The sequence below is a fragment of the Pelodiscus sinensis genome, chromosome 2 (genome assembly GCF_052426305.1).
Source record: "Pelodiscus sinensis isolate ZL-2025 chromosome 2, ASM5242630v1, whole genome shotgun sequence".
Lineage (NCBI taxonomy): Eukaryota > Metazoa > Chordata > Testudines > Trionychidae > Pelodiscus > Pelodiscus sinensis.
In genome coordinates, this window is record NC_143053.1 from 201,967,995 (window position 1) to 201,985,662 (window position 17,668).

General features: G+C 43.2%; 1 protein-coding gene across 3 annotated transcripts in view; it reads left to right on the forward strand.

Moving 5' to 3' along the window:
* Positions 1 to 17,668, forward strand: part of HYCC1 (hyccin PI4KA lipid kinase complex subunit 1) — a 74,475-nt gene that overhangs the window by 21,598 nt on the left and 35,209 nt on the right. For all 3 annotated transcript variants that reach the window (XM_075922215.2, XM_075922217.2, XM_075922216.2), the window contains exons 2-4: positions 8,196 to 8,284; positions 10,360 to 10,461; positions 16,287 to 16,466. In XM_075922215.2, coding sequence (XP_075778330.1) covers positions 8,234 to 8,284; positions 10,360 to 10,461; positions 16,287 to 16,466 — 333 coding nt within the window. In that variant the 5' untranslated portion in view covers positions 8,196 to 8,233. The remainder of the gene's footprint in view (positions 1 to 8,195; positions 8,285 to 10,359; positions 10,462 to 16,286; positions 16,467 to 17,668) is intronic.

The window sequence follows — 17,668 nt, forward strand, 5'->3', positions numbered from 1 at the left end:
GCTTGCTAGCTGCCCTGCTGCTGCCCTGCTGGCCAGAGCTGCATGGGGATGGGCCTTGCCTGCCCTGCTCGCCACGGCTCCCTATGGACAGGGTTTGCACTCCTGAATGCCGGGGCTGTCTGATCCAGCAACATCCATGGTCTTGCCGGAATACAGATATTGCTGGACAAGAGAGTATGGGATTTCAGAGGTTCAACTAGAGGCAAGTTAATATTTATTGAGGCCCTGAGCACAAATAACATTTGGGTCCCCCACACACTGGGGGTGTAAGGAGACGAGAATCAAGGAGTGCGTGACTGTGCACTTTATAACAAGGCCATGGTAGCCTTGGGCATTCTTGGAACAATGATAGCATGAGCATAGTTTGGGGAAGAGGTGGGAGGCATTGCCTCCCCCAGCCGAAAACGGCAAGCTTTGAGCCAGTGGCAACAGGAGGAGTGGTGCTGCTTGTGATTGCTGCTTCAGGTACAAAGCACAGGCAGCACTTGGGGGTCACCAGGAGCAGGAGGGACAACCTGTCAGTGGGAGATGGGCGTGGGCACTGAGTGAGCCTGGGCAGAGTGCACTGGCTACTGAGGCTGGGCCAGTAGCAACGTCATTTGTGCCAGAGGAGCCCTCCTGCCTAGCTCCTAACTTCGTTTCCTTGCTGTGGTTTCCTGTTGCCTCCCACCAAGGGCAGGACCTTTTCTCTCTGTAGTGTCTCTCTGCAGGCCTTGGAGAGGGGGTAGTAGGCTGGGCCAGAGGTTCCACCAGTAGTGGCATATACTGGAGGGTGGGGACACAGACCGGGGGCTCCTCTTGGGCACCCTGGACTCTGCCCAGGTTTCCTGGATAGCTTTCATCTTTGTTCTGTTCTGGCTTCTGACCTGGCGAGGGGGCAGAGTCCCCAGGGGAGAATAGGAGGGGTATGGTCACGGTTCTGGTGCTGGTTTTGAATCCTTTCCCAACTTCCACTCAGATTCAGGTGCTCCCACTTGGCTGGGGCCCCTGGGCACGAACGCCATGGGCCTGTGCATCAGTCCACCCCTGACTACAATGGTCCACACCCCCCTCAATGTGCCTTTCAAAATCCAAAGGTTCTGCACGTGCTTGTGTACTTCACCAGTATACTAAATGCCTCCGTAGCAATTACATAGGTGAAACCAGACAATCACTACACTCTCGAATGAACTCGCATGGAAAAATAAGACACAAACACCAAATTACCTGTGAGTGACAATTCTTTCAAAAGAGAAAAATAGGATGTTTTCAGTTCATAACTTCGCTAGACGCAAAATATTATGGACTAAGTAGAGACATTGGCTTTATGGCTTACTAGAAGATTTACCCACCATTGCTTGGGTTCTTAACTCAATTAAAAAAAAAAAAAGAAAAATGTACATGCTTCATTTAAATCATTGTGGTGGGGTGGAAGATGAGGGATGCAGTAAGCAGGCTGCCCTAGGGGGAGAAAACTACCCCAGCCCTCTCTCATTGTAGCAACTTGGATCCAGGTGAGACATCTCTCTCCATGGCTGCTACAGCGGGGGATGGGAGGAGGTTGCACATCCCCCGGCTGGGGCAGATCTGGTTTTGTCTGCCCCCAGCGCTCCCCAGCCAGAGTGAGGAATGCAGCAAATTATGTGCTTTTCCCTCCCTGATGAAGACGAACAGCCAACAATGTTTCCATGTGAATGAGAGGGAGCTTCAGCTCCTTGCCCCCACAACCCTCCCTACAGAGTGCGTGGGTGGTGGGAGGCTTAGGGCTGGGACAGTCCTGGACAGGAAAGGGGTGCCCCTTGTCAGCCCTTTTCACCTGCCTGATGATTCTCTCTCTCTTCTGATACAGTTTTATGAGAAGCAATCCCATTCCAGACACATCCCATTTTTCTGGCACAACCGAACCCTGACCTTGCTTTAAGTTATAAGAGGAAGCTCTATACTGAATTTGGTGGTCCTAGTTCTTATTGTTTAGGAGAAGTTCTTGAACAGACAAACAAATTATTTCAAATTAGATAGCAGATTATAACAATTTATAATTTACAACCTCCCTGCCCACCAGCTGCTACCACCATCCTTCTGTGCTCACTTCCGGTTTAATGGACCCTTGAAATATGTTAAGTGCTAAATTCATATTTCAAGGGAATAATTACTTATGTGAGACAATCTATTTGTCCTTGTATTTTATTTACATTCTGAGGTAACTTTCCTAGACCTAAAAAAGAGTTCTGCGTAAAACACAAAAGCATGTCTGTCACCAACAGAGTGTCTAATAAAAGATGCTCCCTCACTTTTTGTATCTCTTGAACTAAAATACACCTGGCATAAAGAAATGCCTCTGCTCCTGAATCTGCACCCCATACATCCTCTTACAGGTTTTTAATCAAAGTGAGGTTTGACTTCTGATGCAATCCATGAGCAGAGCACATATTTTTATACTGAATTCTTGGGAGAGTTCTCAAATTCCTTTCTTTTGTAGGACTATGTTAATAAGTCACAGGACTTTCAGATTACTCTAGCTCCTGAATATTGATATCATGGAGTATGCTGAACTTCATCCCTTTCTTCTGAAAATGCTTTTTAGTGCTCTGCCATATCCCTCAATAAATAATTTTTAATATATATATATATGCTCGCGCAAACATGCACGCAGAGTTCTGAATAATTGGTTTAAACCAACTTTCATAGCTAAGAATTTGCTCACTTTTATAAATTACTATTTTAATGTAGTATATACTTCCTTATTCACTTAATATTTATTTTGCTTATAAGGCATTTAGAATATCAAATGTTTACAATAGCTCATATTTTGCAGTTGTATTCATATAATTGTAACCACAGAGGAAACAGACATGTAGTGAAATTACTTACAATATTCCTTTAATATTTTATTGAAATTTAGGACCAAGCTTTGAATTACTTCAGTGTATTTTATACATTTTATAGAGAGCTTTGTAAGAGGAAATTCACTCTACATCAGTGGTTCTCAAACATTTTGGCCCATGGTCCATCCTCTCAGCTCAGACCTTTCCGTGGATCACCAGCCAACCACCCATGGGGACAAAATGGGTGCAGGAGGGGGGCAGTGATGCAGAGCAACGTGGGAAATAGGGTGCAGGCAGATCCACCGACGTGGGGGAGGTTGGGTTGGGGCAGTTGCCCTTTGAACTGCTGCAAAGGAGCTAGTGGTCTGGGTGCAGAATGAGCCCTCTTACCTTGCCCCGGGGCTGTTGGCCCCATTGGGTGGAGGAGCAGGCTGAGAATGGAGGTGTTTGGGCAAGAGGGAAGGGGAGTGCGGAAACAAGGTTGTGTGCAGAAGATGGCTGGGGGTGGTGTGTCCGGCCAAGAGGGAGGGTGCAGGAGCAGGGTGGAGGTGTGAGTTGGGGAGGGTGAGAAGGCAGGGTCTGGGCACAAGAAGGATTAGGGGGCTCTTACCTGGCTTTGTGCCCTTGCTGCTCCTAGGCATAGTCTCTCACTGCTCTTATTGGCTGCAATTCTGGCCAATGGAAACTGTGGGGAAAGCCTCCAGGCAGGACTCCAAGTGTTGCTGTTTCCCCAGCTGGGGAGAGGGGAAAGAGCAGTGCATGTAGCTGCTTGCTACCTCTGTGAACTGGACCCAGCCCATGAGGCTTGCAGCTTCTCTCTCCCCTTGCAGCAGGAAGCCGGTGCTGGCACTCCAACCTTGCAGGGAAAGGACCGCAGGGTTGGAGTCCCTGTGTGAGCTCTCTGCTGCAGCAGCAGGAGCTGAGCCTTGACCTGCGGCCCGCCTTCAAGTGGCTGTGGACTACTAGTGGTCCGCAGACTGCACTTTGCGATCTAGAGCAGTGATTCTCAAACTTCAGATAAATTGGCCTGTTGATCTTCCCATCGGGGTAGAAGTAGGAACCTCCAGCCTGTGGGCCAGATGTGGCTTGTCAGGGTCTACCACTGATGGACCAAAAGATGCTTTGTTTATCTGATCATCCCCAGGTACAGCTGCTTGCAGCTCCCTGTGATTGCAGTTCACTTTTCCTAGCCATTAGTAGCTATGGGAAGCAGTGGCCCAGGTGTGCTGCTTTCTGCAACTCCCATTGGCTGGTAACAGCAAAACCTACCCATGAGGAACTGCGGGGCCACATGTCTGAGGATGTACAAACCATCTAGTGGCCTGCCTGTAACTAACCCTGATGAACTGTATCAAGACAGTGCATCAGAGTTTTCCTACCCCTGCTTTATGTAACCTGGGAAATCTGAGTGCCAGGTTTGTGCCCCCCAATAGTGCGGACTACCTTAGCTGACCTAATGTGGCAGAATGGTAAGCTGTCATTTGTAGTACAGGAGACTGTCGGGAAAAGTAAATCTGAATCTTCTCCTCTCAAATATTTCATGCGGGCCAGAGCAGCCTTCTGTCTCCTCAAGGAGTGGCTGTCATAAGGGAGTTTTCTAGCACTCCTCTTTCAAAAATTTAGGAGTCCTGAGGTTATGCCCTTTTAGAATGTTGTAATCTGATAAGGACAAAGATTGTTGCTGTCATTAGGTAATAGCTTCTTCCTCTAAGAAAGGGTAAATTGGTTTATCTACCAATATTGTGCCACCGTTAATGGCTCAAATCTTCTAAGGGAAATTGCTCTTCAATTAATGGGAAACATTGTCTATTCATATCATGCCATATTACACATCACCACTTATAGTGCTGTTCAATGTGATGTAGCTTTGATTGCCCCTTTCTCCTTCTGGGCTCTTACAATTACCTTTCTTTTGGATGCCCTTCTGATAAATATCTTCTAAAAATATTTCTCTATCCATAGAGAGTTCAGTGATAGAAATGTAGCCGTGTTAGTCTGGGGTAGTTGAAGCAAAATGCAGGACAATGTAGCACTTTAAAGACTAACAAGATGGTTTATTAGATGATGAGCTTTCGTGGGCCAGACCCACTTCCTCAGATCAAATAGTGGAAGAAAGTAGTCACAACCATATATACCAAAGGATATGGTTGTGACTACTTTCTTCCACTATTTGATCTGAGGAAGGGGGTCTGGCCCACGAAAGCTCATCATCTGATAAACCATCTTGTTAGTCTTTAAAGTGCTACATTGTCCTGCATTTTGCATAGAGAGTTCAGTAACTGCATTATCAACGTTTTATTAATTTACTGGACAAATCCTTGATAATTGTCCATCTTGGAGCTCATTTTGAGGTACATAATCTGGTAATGTTTCCATTGTTTTAATTCCCAAAATTTTAATCCTTTTTTGTCTTTCTCAGATGGCATTTTTCAAATTATTGTCCATACTACTATGTTGATATTATTCAGATATAGATCTAATGAGAAACATGGCACTCTATAACTATTGATCCTAAACAACTGGTGATAATTCTAGAGTTTTATTTCTTTCCAAGCAGTCAGTAATGTCATTGGAAACACTGCTTCACAAAACTCTTTATGGTCAAATTAAATACTCCTTGTATTCTACAATGCTAGTGACAGCTAGACAACAAAAATGTACATAAAATGCCAGGGAATAATGAACATGACTATGAGCAACTAGGCCTTCAGAATCTTTTCATCATGGAGAAGTAGGACCTGTCTTTTGCGGGTAGGGGGAGGAAATATCAGATGTTTCAGCTGTCATGTCCAGGCTTCACATACATGGGACATTCTTTTGTCCACCACGTAGTTTTCTTTTATTAAATTTGTAACTTAGAACTGGAAGATAAAAGTAATATCCTTGACTGAGGAAGACAGATCACTGTACTAATGGGTGATTATTTAGTTTCTTTTTTCTCTTTTTTTACTTTCTTCGTTATTTTAGAAATGTGTGTCTTGTCTGTCCATCTGTGAGTCTGTCTGTTCAAGAACTCCTCCTAAATGGTAAAAGCTATGACCACCAAATTTGATATGAAGCTGCTTCTTATCATAACTTAAAGCAAGGTAGGGTTTTGTGCCAGGACAAAGGGATGTGCCTGTAATTTGATTGTTTCTCATAAAATGGAAAGGGAAGTCATTTGGCAGGAGGGATAGGATGACCACTTTGGGGCAGGGGGATGCAAGGGGCCACAGATGGGGACCAGGACAGCTATAACCCCATTGAAAAAGCGGACACACTCTTTCACCATCCCTGTAAATCTTATTTTATGAGGAACAAGAGATGTGTTGAAAGAGCACTTTATTCCGAAATTTGGTGCCGTGTAGATGCATCAAATTTTGGAAAAACCTCTTTCAAAAGTAAATTGGAAAAACATATGCAGTTTGCATATTGCAAATTATTTCTTTTTCCGATATAATATTGCAGTGTAGACCTAAGGTGTCTCAGCCTAAGGTGCCTCAGCTAGGACTCCTCATCGTTTGCCTGTAACTTTTTAAAAATACAGCTACTCCTCTGAGACAGATGTGAAACGAGACTTTTTAAAAGTATAAAACTATTTTTCTTGGTCCAAAGTGTGGAGTATATCGATCTTCTTTAAGCAACAAAAATCTGATGTAAATCCGAAAAAAAAATATAAAAATGGTTATCTTTTATCAACCCTGGTTATTGCTCATTAAACTTCCTAGAATCTAGTAAACTGCTGCTGGTAGGCAGATTTCCATTTTGTTTCCAGCAACTGACATCAGTGAGGCACAGTTTAAAATTAAAAAAAAAAAAAAAATTGGAGCTGCTATTGACTGTATGGTTATGTCATATAGGCTAGTGAGCTTAAAAAAAGTAAGATGTGTGCATAGATCATCACTTAGGCTACATCTAGACTGCATCCCTCTGTCGACAGAAGGATGCAAATCAAGTATATCAAAATTGCTAAGGAAGCAGGGATTTAAATACCCCATGCTTTATTAGCGTAAATATGGCTGCTGCTTTTTTCGAATGGAGCTTTTTAAAAAAAAAAATCTGACAGTCATATATATATATATATATATATATATATATATATATATATATATATATATATATATAAAAGAAATCCTTTTTCGACAGATCCTGTAAACCTCATTTTTTGAGGTTTACAGGATCTGTCGAAACAGGGTTTATTTTGACAGATCCGCTTCTAGACTGCTGGTTTTTTCGAAAAAGCTCCATTTCGAAAAAAGCGGCAGCCATGTTTATGCTAATAAAGCATGGAGTATTTAAATCCCTGCTTCATTAGCAATTTTGATGTACAGGCAGTCCCCGGGTTACGTACAAGATAGGGACTGTAGGTTTGTTCTTAAGTTGAATCTGTATGTAAGTCGGAACTGGCGTCCAGATTCAGCTGCTGCTGAAACTGACCGCCAGTTCCGACTTACATACAGAATCAACTTAAGAACCCCAAGCGTCCCCAAGTCAGCTGCTGCTGAAACTGATCAGCGGCTGATTCCAGGAAGCCCGGGGCAGAGCAACTCTGCCTGGGGCTTCCTGTAGTCGGCGCTGGTCAGTTTCAGCAGCAGCTGACTTGGGGACGCCTGGGGCAGAGCAGCTGGGGTGCTGCTGGGTTGCACTGGACCAACCCAGCAGCACCCCAGCTGCTCTGCCCCAGGCGTCCTGATTCAGCCGCTGCTGAAACTGACCAGCAGCGGCTGAATCAGGACGCCTGGGGCAGAGCAGCTGGGATGCTGCGGGGTTGGTCCAGTAGCGCCCAGAGCGGCGCTGTGGGACCAACCGGCAGCGCCCCAGCTGCTCTGCCACAGGCGACGGAGAAAAGCCTAGTCTGCTGGGGGGGGGGGGCGTACTAGCTGCGCATCCCCCCCCCCCCCCCCCCAGCAGACCAGGAAGACGCGGGCGGCGGACCGAGATGCACCGCAGTCCCGCCGCCCGGGTCCTCCGGGCTTTGCTCCCAGTCTCCCTAGTCTGCTGGAGACCAGTGGCCCAGGGAGACAGGGAGCAAAGCCTCTGAGGACGCCGGCAGCGGGACAGCCGCAGCGCGCCTGGGCTGCCCCCCTGCCGGCTTCCCCCGCGGCTTTTTAAAGCCACGGGGGGGAGGGCTCGCGCAGCTTTACAAAGCCGCGGGGGAAGCCGGCAGGGGGGCAGCCCAGCCCAGCCCCTTTGCTCCACGTCCGTGTTCGTAACTGCGGATCCGACATAAGTCGGATCCGCGTAAGTCGGGGACTGCCTGTACTTGTTTTGCATCCCTCTGTCAACAGAGAGGTGTAGTCTAGACGCAGCCTTTTATAATTATGGTAGATGGACAAATACTGTATAACTTCTTAATGATGTATGCTTCACATAAATTCTGTCACTCTTAACAAACACTTTTCTATTCTTCAGGTATTTAAAGTTGAAGGTTTCTGTACACATGCGGGAAGATGTTGGCTGTGGACACAGGAATTGTAGAGGAGTGGTTATCCGAGTTCAAGGTAATTATCGTGTGATTATTAGAAAAGTAGTTTTTCAGCAGTAGAAATTCTTTATTCAGTAGTATTTGATCAAGTCTTGCTTGCTGCTGAAATGGGTGCTGTGGAAAACCTTGAGATAAATGTGGCAGTTAAATTTCAGTCTGTGAGATGAAAAGACACATCAAGTATATACCTGAATTTCCTTCCTTGCCATATTCAGGACTGTATTCTATGTTTGGCACATGACAGTCCAATGAAGTTCATGCTTGAAAGATGGAAGAAACTTCAAATTTAGTAAGATAAAAGATAATCTGATTAAAAACAAATCCTTTTAAATATTAGTTTACCAACTAAATACTCCTAGTTGAAGCTCTCTAGACTTTCACGTTACACCAAAATGGTATCTTTTTTTATCAAATTCTTGCCATAGCTGTCATTTTATTTTCATTTACCTGTCTTCTTGAATGTACTGTTTGGAATGGAAAGTAATTCCCGAAGACTGACTCCTTGAAGCTTTAGTTGTAGATTATAATGCTCTGTGTTAGCAAAATATCACTTAAGTAAGTAAACTTATCTTGCTTTCAAATGTATTGCCTCTTTTTCTGGGATGATTTTCATGGTTTTTTATTTTTATTTTTTTGGCTCAAAAAAACTGAGGCAGCTAACCAATGTTCTCTCAACATTTATTCTGCACAAGGATAGAAAAAAATTAATGTGCACCAGGGCATGTGCAGATGTACACCACCAGTAGAAACACATGCTGCCAGTTGTGGGCACTCTGCTATCAGCTGGGCGGCACCTGAATCTCCTGGGTGACCTCCTTAGCACACAGCTTACAGGAAACACTGCTGCCAACTTCTCTCCATCCCTTTGCTGTTTTCTGCTCTACCTATTGACACATTGCAGTGTTTTATGTTAGCTGCAGTACTGTATTTGAGAGGAATGGCAATTTTCTACATTTCTTTTCCCCAAAACATATTTTTTACTTTCTCCACCTGATCTTATTATATAGAATATCACTTTGAAGGGAACAATGGCAGCCATGACATTCTCTTAATACCAACTATTTTTTCATCAGTTTTGCATCCAGCCATTGTAAAAGTGGCTTCCATGGCTAATCAAAGATTTGCCATTTTATCATTCCCAAATGAGAGCACCACATGCAGACAATTGTTCAGCCAGTTCTGCAGCAAACTTTAAGCTGCATGCTCACAATTTGAAGCCATTAGAATTCCTGCAGTCAGAACTTCAGGGCAAACCCCTCGTATCATGCCACCAGCCTGTGAAATGTTGCTGTTCAGTTTTAGTACAAACATATAAATTAAAAGTAATAAATGAGTCAGTGCACCATGGTTTAGGACCCAATGCCATAATTACTACAAAAGCTATAGCTTCAGATGAATAACTGAATGGCATCACCATATTAAGAAGTACTGGGAGTCTTGCTCTCAGGACTTTAGCCTCATGGGAGCCCAAAGAAAAGGGACTCAGAAAATAGTTGTTGAAATTTTTATGGTGGCCTTTTGTGTCTTAAATCTAGCCAAACCAAAACCTACACCTGTCTCTTCAGATTAGACCAAATCTGATCTTCTGGAACATCCTGTGGCTTCCATATGGATGCAGGTGTTATAACTGTTTGCAGAACAAAACAAAAATCAACGCCATGCCTCATTGCATGTTTTTCCTAATCTCAACATTTCATCTCCTGTTTCTCTTTTAAACTGGTTTTTTGCATGCTATTCAGATGGTTAAATGTGGTGGAAATTGTCCTTTTAGCTGTATTTTTTCCAACCAATTTAGTTAAATTCCGTACAAAATTGGAATGGCAAAATGTAAGTTTTAATAATTTGTCTTTGAGCTGTTTGTATAAAAATATTGGGATTTTATTGAACTGTAAAGCTTATAGAGAAATGTTTCTTTACATGAAACCTATTTTTTCCTAGAATAAACAGCAGTGAATGGATACTGTTGCTGTTGAAAAGATGTTGTAAAAACAGAAAAGCCATCTGACACAATAAAATGGCCGCCTTTCAATGCATAGGCAGTAAAATATTGCTGTAACAACATGAAAGGAAAATTATTTTTGTTGATTTCAGACCCTTCCAGAATCATCTATATCTAGCTATGCTACAAATTTGAAAGACAAGAGTTCTCTGGTTTCATCTTTATATAAAGTTATCCGGGAGCCACAGAGTGAGGTAGGTGCCTATATTTCTAATCGGGATGTAAAAACAGTAATTATGTAACAGATAAAAATTGGTTATATGATTAAACATTTACTTGGGTACTAAAGATGCAAATATCTGTGTCACAACACTCCACACATTTTACATGGCTGTCCTAGCTGCTGGGCCCTGAAAAACTGTTATCAGAAACTGGTAAGAGTCCAGCTTGTCTCTTAATCAATTACATTGTGTTATCCCTAATCTCTAAGATTTTAGTTGGTGGGGCAGCAGAACACTTAATATATGGGTGAACAAGTGTGCCACATTTGTAGTCCAAATACTATTTATGATACAAATAGAATTAGAACCTGAGTAGGACTCCGTTATCTCCTAATGAAATATATTAAGATACTGGTATGGTCCATCCTTTGGAGGTGATATAACTCCATGCGATTCATTTGTCAGTCTCACTATTTGCAAACCATATGTAGTCTTATAGCTCACATTTCTGTGGTTCAGGACTCAGGCATAGGGTTTAAAAAGTGAATTGGCAAATTGACTTGTATAAACTCTGATATGATTCAAGGCCAACTGAACACTGGAACCTATGACTGGCTGTGTGGTGACTTCAGGAGAGGAGACCCCAATCAGTGTTTCTACTTGCAGTTATTGCTGTAAATGTTTTATTACTTGGCGTACAGTTGTCAACTTAGCTGAGAACATTGGTAAATGACTTACACTTGGTCTTCCATTTTTATGTTTTGTTTATGGAAAAGAAACAAAATGTTTATGTTCAGGACTGTGCAGCTTCCCCCTGGTTTAAAATATGACCTTAAGTTTCAATTACCAAAAGTTTTCAATCTTCATCTTGACGTATATCTAAATGCCATGCACTTAAGTGGTTCACATTAGAATTTTAGCACTCTACAGTGCTTTAAGCCAGCCACACTGCTTATGTGATGGAATGTTCCTTGCTGATACCAAGTTTCATCAACTGATCTGGGTCCTCATCTCTCTGCATATCATCATCATGCTGTCTCTTCCACTGGCATAATGAGTGGAATTTCCTCAACTGTCATTGGGTTCCTCCTCACTACCCGTGACCATGAAATGGAAAAACCTTAGTGTTGTCGTAAAGATTGAATTGTCTCTTGGTTTAAGTAGTTCCAGTACTCCTGTAATTATTTAAGTGGTGCATTTTAGTAGTAATTTTCAATGGACTGTACACAGTTTATACATCATAACTACGGTAACCCGGCATCTCTATCAAAGTACTTAAGGAAGTTAAAAATGTTGTGTCTGTCTCCTCATACGTCTGACTTTGTGAGTAATGCAATGATGGGCCCTCTCTCACCACTCCTCTTTCATATTGAGCATTATTTTGATCCTATTATTTTATAGGATTATAACTTTCAGATTGTGTGTGTGAATGAATTCTATCAAAGCTACAGTAGTGGCAAAAGATGGGATAGAATAAGAAGTTAGATGACTTAGAATCCATTTCTCAGTCAGTAGAATGAACATTTTCAGTTTTGAGTTGTATCTAACATTTCTAAAAGGCTCTGTCACACTATCTGGAGTGGTTTTAACATCAGACTGTCCAAAAAGCAGGGTAGACCCCTCAAACTAGTGGTACATTCTATAACTATATTTCACCAACTAACAAACATGAACTCCCAAAGCACTCTGACCGTTTTACCATGGAGTCCTAGTCAGTCCATATTCCTACCTAGGCAAGCTGGACTCAGTGATAAATGGTTATAGTATTACAAAAATTACAAAATATTTAGCATGTTTCCAGTCCCAAGAGACCAGTCACTTACCTTAGGTCAATTTGTGTATTCGCTCTCACACCAAGGACAACACTTGTAGCCAATGCTTTTCTATCATAAACTAAGGATTTATTAACTAGGAAGAAGAAATGAGTTATTTACAAGTTAGGCAACATAGTTATACACAGTTAGTGGTTCCAAAAAGTGACAGATTACTACTAATCTGTTAGAAATTACTATTGTCTTAGAGCTAACTTGTTTTGAACCTGAGGATCTCTGCTTTTATTTTCTGGTTCCAGCCTTGCAAGAATCCATACAGCAAAAAATATTATTAATTTCCATGTCCACTATCTTTTAATAGTAATAGAGATGTAGCCATGACATTATTTTTTAATGTCAGTTCAGACCGATGGGATGAGCATCCTTGCACATGGCCCTCTCATAGTTTTGAAGATTCTCTTGGCCCAGTCTTTGTACTGTGATGCTTCACTATGGCCCTTTTAGTTTTTATAGTCTGTCCTGATGGGAGGAAGGGACCCCCCTTCACAAGTTGAAGGAAGGCCGTTGAATAATTAATTTTAAAGCAAATGAATTAAAGTAAAACCTACATATTGCCTTATAACTTCAGATGCAGACATTACAATTAAGATTAATGCATGGAGCAGCATACAAGCATTTTATCATTTAAACCCTAAATGCTTCTTTATAAATCTTAACTCCTACCTTGAACAATACTAAAATACAGATGATCTGGTCTGGTTTCAGCTATTAATTTGTCAGTGCTCAGCTGATGGTTACGGTCTTAGCAAGAGCTGTTACTTGGTATACCAGCATCAGTCTCCATTGTCAACATTTTCCCAAGAGTAAGCGTACGTCTAGACTACATGCCTCTGTCACCAGAGGCATGTAGATTAGGCTACCAGACATAGGAAAATGAAGCGGCGATTTAAATAATCGCCGCTTCATTTAAATTTACATGGCTGCCGCGCTGAGCCGACCAACAGCTGATTAGCTGTTGGTCGGCTCAGCGCGATAGTCTGGACGCGCGGGTGGCGACATCAAAGGTATGGGATGAGGTATACCTGGGTGATGGACAAATACCTTTGATGTCACCACCTGTGCGTCCAGACTATCGCGCTGAGCCGACAAACAGCTAATCAGCTGTTTGTCGGCTCAGCGCGGCAGCCATGTAAATTTAAATGAAGCGGCGATTATTTAAATCGCCGCTTCATTTTCCTATGTCTGGTAGCCTAATCTACATGCCTCTGGCGACAGAGGCATGTAGTGTAGACGTACCCTGAGAGTCTGTTTATGTTAGTCATCATTTCAAAATATTATATGGCCTAGTTACCTGACTATAGCACTGTGACTGCTTGGTTCCAATTGAAATATCAATAAAGTTTCATTTTTGTGCATGAGAATAAATTAGTCAAACTATTATGGGTGGTGGGGTTTTTTTTTTCTTTTCAAAATCACTTCAAGGGAGTTAGGTATTTAGCTTTTGTTAACATCAGTGGGAATTGGAGGCCTACAAAAATACAATGTAGTGCAATTGTTTTTGTATTGCATGATTAGAGTAAACTAATTCTTTCCTCTTCAGTAATGATTTTATGCTGTGAAATGAGTGTCTCTCTTAAAAAAGCAGAGGAATGGAAATTCTGTGCCAGTAAAGGAATTGATCCAGCTTTGAAACTTGCATATGGGGTTATGCATTCACTGAAAAATGGAGCCTGCAATAGTTGAGAGTTTCTGGATACGGAAGAAGTGATGCTCGATATATTTCAGTTTCAACACTGAATGGAATAATGGAGTAGGAAACATGCATCTAATTAATATTTGCTACTTTGGTCCTGGTTTTTATCTTGGTCCATGGAAGTAACTGTAAAAAATCTCCTTTCTATAGCAATAACTTTTCCACGTGAGACTACGTTCTGAAGATAGAAAGTGAAATAGCATCAGATGGAGTAAAAAGTTGACTAGTAACTTTCAGACTGAATTTAAACCACTGAGTAAGGAGGACTAGCAAAATGCAGGACAATGTAGCACTTTAAAGACTAACAAGATGGTTTATTAGATGATGAGCTTTCGTGGGCCAGACCCACTTCCTCAGATCAAAGATTGTGTAATGACTTGAACTGTACTCTTTCCTGACACATGGGTGTCTAAATCCCATACTGTTGGGTTGCACTTGTGTAGTTCAGTTCATATTCAATATAAAATTGTGTATTGTGCATTCTGTTGCAGTAAGGCACACCAAAGTCAAGCTCCCATGATGCCCAAGGAAAACACTAATCCTCCAAGTATGTGAGTAACTCTGAGCAGTATTTGCTCAGGGGTTGCCCTGTCACACATTCCTTAACTCTTGTAGCAGTTGCTACAATGTGGCTATAGCAATTGTCATGGTTTAGTAGTTAAAGTGCTAGCTAAAATTGGTTTAAATTGGTTATAAATTGGATGGAGAATCTCAGTTGTGTAAAGCCTGCTAATGTTGGTGCATCAAGGATCTATTTTCTAATCGGTTTACTCAGACATCTTTATTTTATAGCCAGGACAAGAGCCTTTACTCTTACTACTTGTAGATAAGAGATTCAAAATCTTTTACTTCTATGTATAGGACTTGGCCCTCTTAAAATCTAGTCCTTGCCTGTTTCAGATGGTGCTAACTTCATTCATTTTCAGGGTTGGGGAGTTAATGTTTTGTAGTTCTTAGTAGTCTTTCGTTTAGATTGCACAGCAAAGCTGTATTGCTGTCTCAGTGAGAATACTGTACTGTGTTCACACTTAGGTTTCTATTGTTTTGAAAGTTTTTACCAGTTCTGCTGCTGCTGCTACTACTACTGCCCACTTATGAATATTTACCAAGATTTTCCTTTATCCAACCCCTTTATGGGATTGAAGAGGGACAAAGGAGGGTGAATTTGGGTGGATGGGAGATTCAGCCAGCCTCTATCGGTTACTTAATTAAAGGCAGTCCCCGAGTTACGCGGATCCGACTTATGTCGGATCCGCAGTTACCAACAGGGCTTTTCTCGCCCCAGAGGACAGGAGCGGCGGGCCGCCCTGGTCTGCAGGGAGACGGGGAGCAAAGCCTTGGAGCACGCCTGCAACGGGACAGCCCGGGCGCGTTTGAGCTGTCCCCCTGCGGGCGTGCTCCGCGGCTTTGCTCCCCGTCTCCCGACCAGCAGACCAGGGAGATAGGGAGCAAAGCCATGGAGCACGCCAGCAGTGGGACAGCCGCGGTGCGCCTGGACTGTCCCGCTGCCCGCAGGCGTGCTCCAAGGCTTTGCTCCGCGTCTCCCAGGTCAGCAGACCAGGGAGACTGAGCAAAGCCGTGGAGGACTTGGGCGGTCCCGCCACCCCCGTCTCCCTGGTCTGTTGGGGGGGAGTGCAGCTAGTGCCCCCCCCCAGCAGACCAGGCTTTTCTTGCCTACCCCTGGGGTAGAGCAGCTGGGGGCTGCCGGGTTGGTCCTGCAGCGCCGCTCCGGACCAACCCAGCAGCACCCCAGCTGCTCTGCCCCAGGCATTCTGATTCAGCCGCTGCTGGTCAGTTTCAGCAGTGGCTGAATCAGGACGCCTGGGGCAGAGCAGCTGGGGTGCTGCTGGGTTGCTCCAGTAGCGCCGAGGAGCCGCGCTACTGGATCAACCCAGCAGCACCCCAGCTGCTCTGCCCCAGGCATCCCCAAGTCAGCCGCTGCTGAAACTGAACAGCGGCTGACTACAGGAAGCCCGAGGCAGAGTTGCTCTGCCCCAGGCTTCCTAGAATCAGCTGCTGATCAGTTTCAGCAGCAACTGACTTGGGGATGCCTGGGTTTCTTAAGTTGAATCTGTATGTAAGTCAGAACTGGTGTCCAGATGCAGCTGGACGCCAGTTCCGACTTACATACAGATTCAACTTAAGAACAAACCTACAGTCCCTATCTTGTACAGTCCCAGGGACTGCCTGTACACATGAAATTAATGTATAATTTGTTATAAGTTCAGTTATTTCTGCTTTGAAAAAATATTTTTTGTCTCCATACTTAGCAGCAGGGAACATTATCTTGTGATCAGATTTTATTCCATTGACATTCACATTTTATATTCCAGCTGTTAGAGCCAGTTTGCCACCAGCTTTTTGAGTTCTATCGCAGTGGAGAGGAACGACTACTACGATTCACCCTGCAGTTTCTGCCAGAATTGATGTGGTGTTACCTTGCAGTCTCAGCCAGCAGAGATCTGCAGAGCAGTGGTTGTATAGAGGCTCTTCTTCTAGGAATTTATAACTTGGTTTGTATTTGCATGAAATTTCTTAAATATCTCAAACGTTAGTGGGTTTTGTTAGTAGTAGATAAACTCTTACTGGAGTGGAGAGTAAATCATTTAAGGTTTTCTTCAAGACAAAAATGAAGATCCTGTGTGTTTCTAGTCTAAGAATCCCATACCTGTTGCTTATAAGCTATAAATGCAGCTTTATATGTTGTCTGTAAGGCCAGTCCTATAATTATATAAACAGCACCCATTTCTCTTGGCATCCTAGGGCCAAGGCCACCAGTCTGAAATCCATGCCTTTAATCTGCTCAAGATCAACTCTGCTTTTGTCGTCATGTCACTGTCTTCAGTTTTTTTTCCTCTTTTGGAAAGATCTGCCTTGGAATTGCCAACAGTCTCTCCGTCATGCTTTTAAACTAATCGTTGGGATAAGCTAAAAGTACCAATTTCCTCCCGTTCAATGAAGAATATATTTGACCAAATCTTTTTAGCAGGTAGTATTACAGAGATACTGTATTTAAGATAGACCATCTTAGAAACAAAAACTTAGAAAACAGTTTGTTGAGACTAAGGCACTTAAATCGATTTCCTTTCATGCTATAAAACTTTATGGGGAAATTTTATTCATATCTAATATTAGAATAGTAACTTATTTTTCATCTGTAGCTAAATGGATTGTGTTTTTAGCTTGTATCACATCCAAAACTTGGAGCACAAATGCTGATTGCTTTCCCATCCTGTTGTTTCCAGTGTTACTCTGCTGTAAAGCTTTGTGTCTTCTCTTTCAGGATTTTCTCCAGTTCAGCCATTTAGCAACCTGAGGACCCACAATTTGATACACATTTTTTGGGGGACCACAGGCCGTGCCCTTTCTCCAAGGTCCCATCCCCACTTGCTCTTCCTCACCCTCATTCACTTCACTAAGCTGGGGAAGGGCTTGGAGTGTGGGAAGGGACTCTGGGCTGGTGCAGAGGGTAGATTTGTGGAGGCTTGAGAGCTCTGGCTGGGGTATGGGATCTGTGTGGGTCTTGCAAGAGGGATTTGGAGCTTTGGAGGGGGCTCTGGGCTGAGGTCAGGAGTTGAGGGATGCAGGCACTTGGGGGAGGGGAAGCTTGGATGTGGGAAGAGACTCTGGGCTGGGACAGGGGGTTGGCGTGTGGGAGGGGGGTTAGGATTACACTGGAGGAACAGTATCTGGGGTGGGGCTGGGCATGAGATGT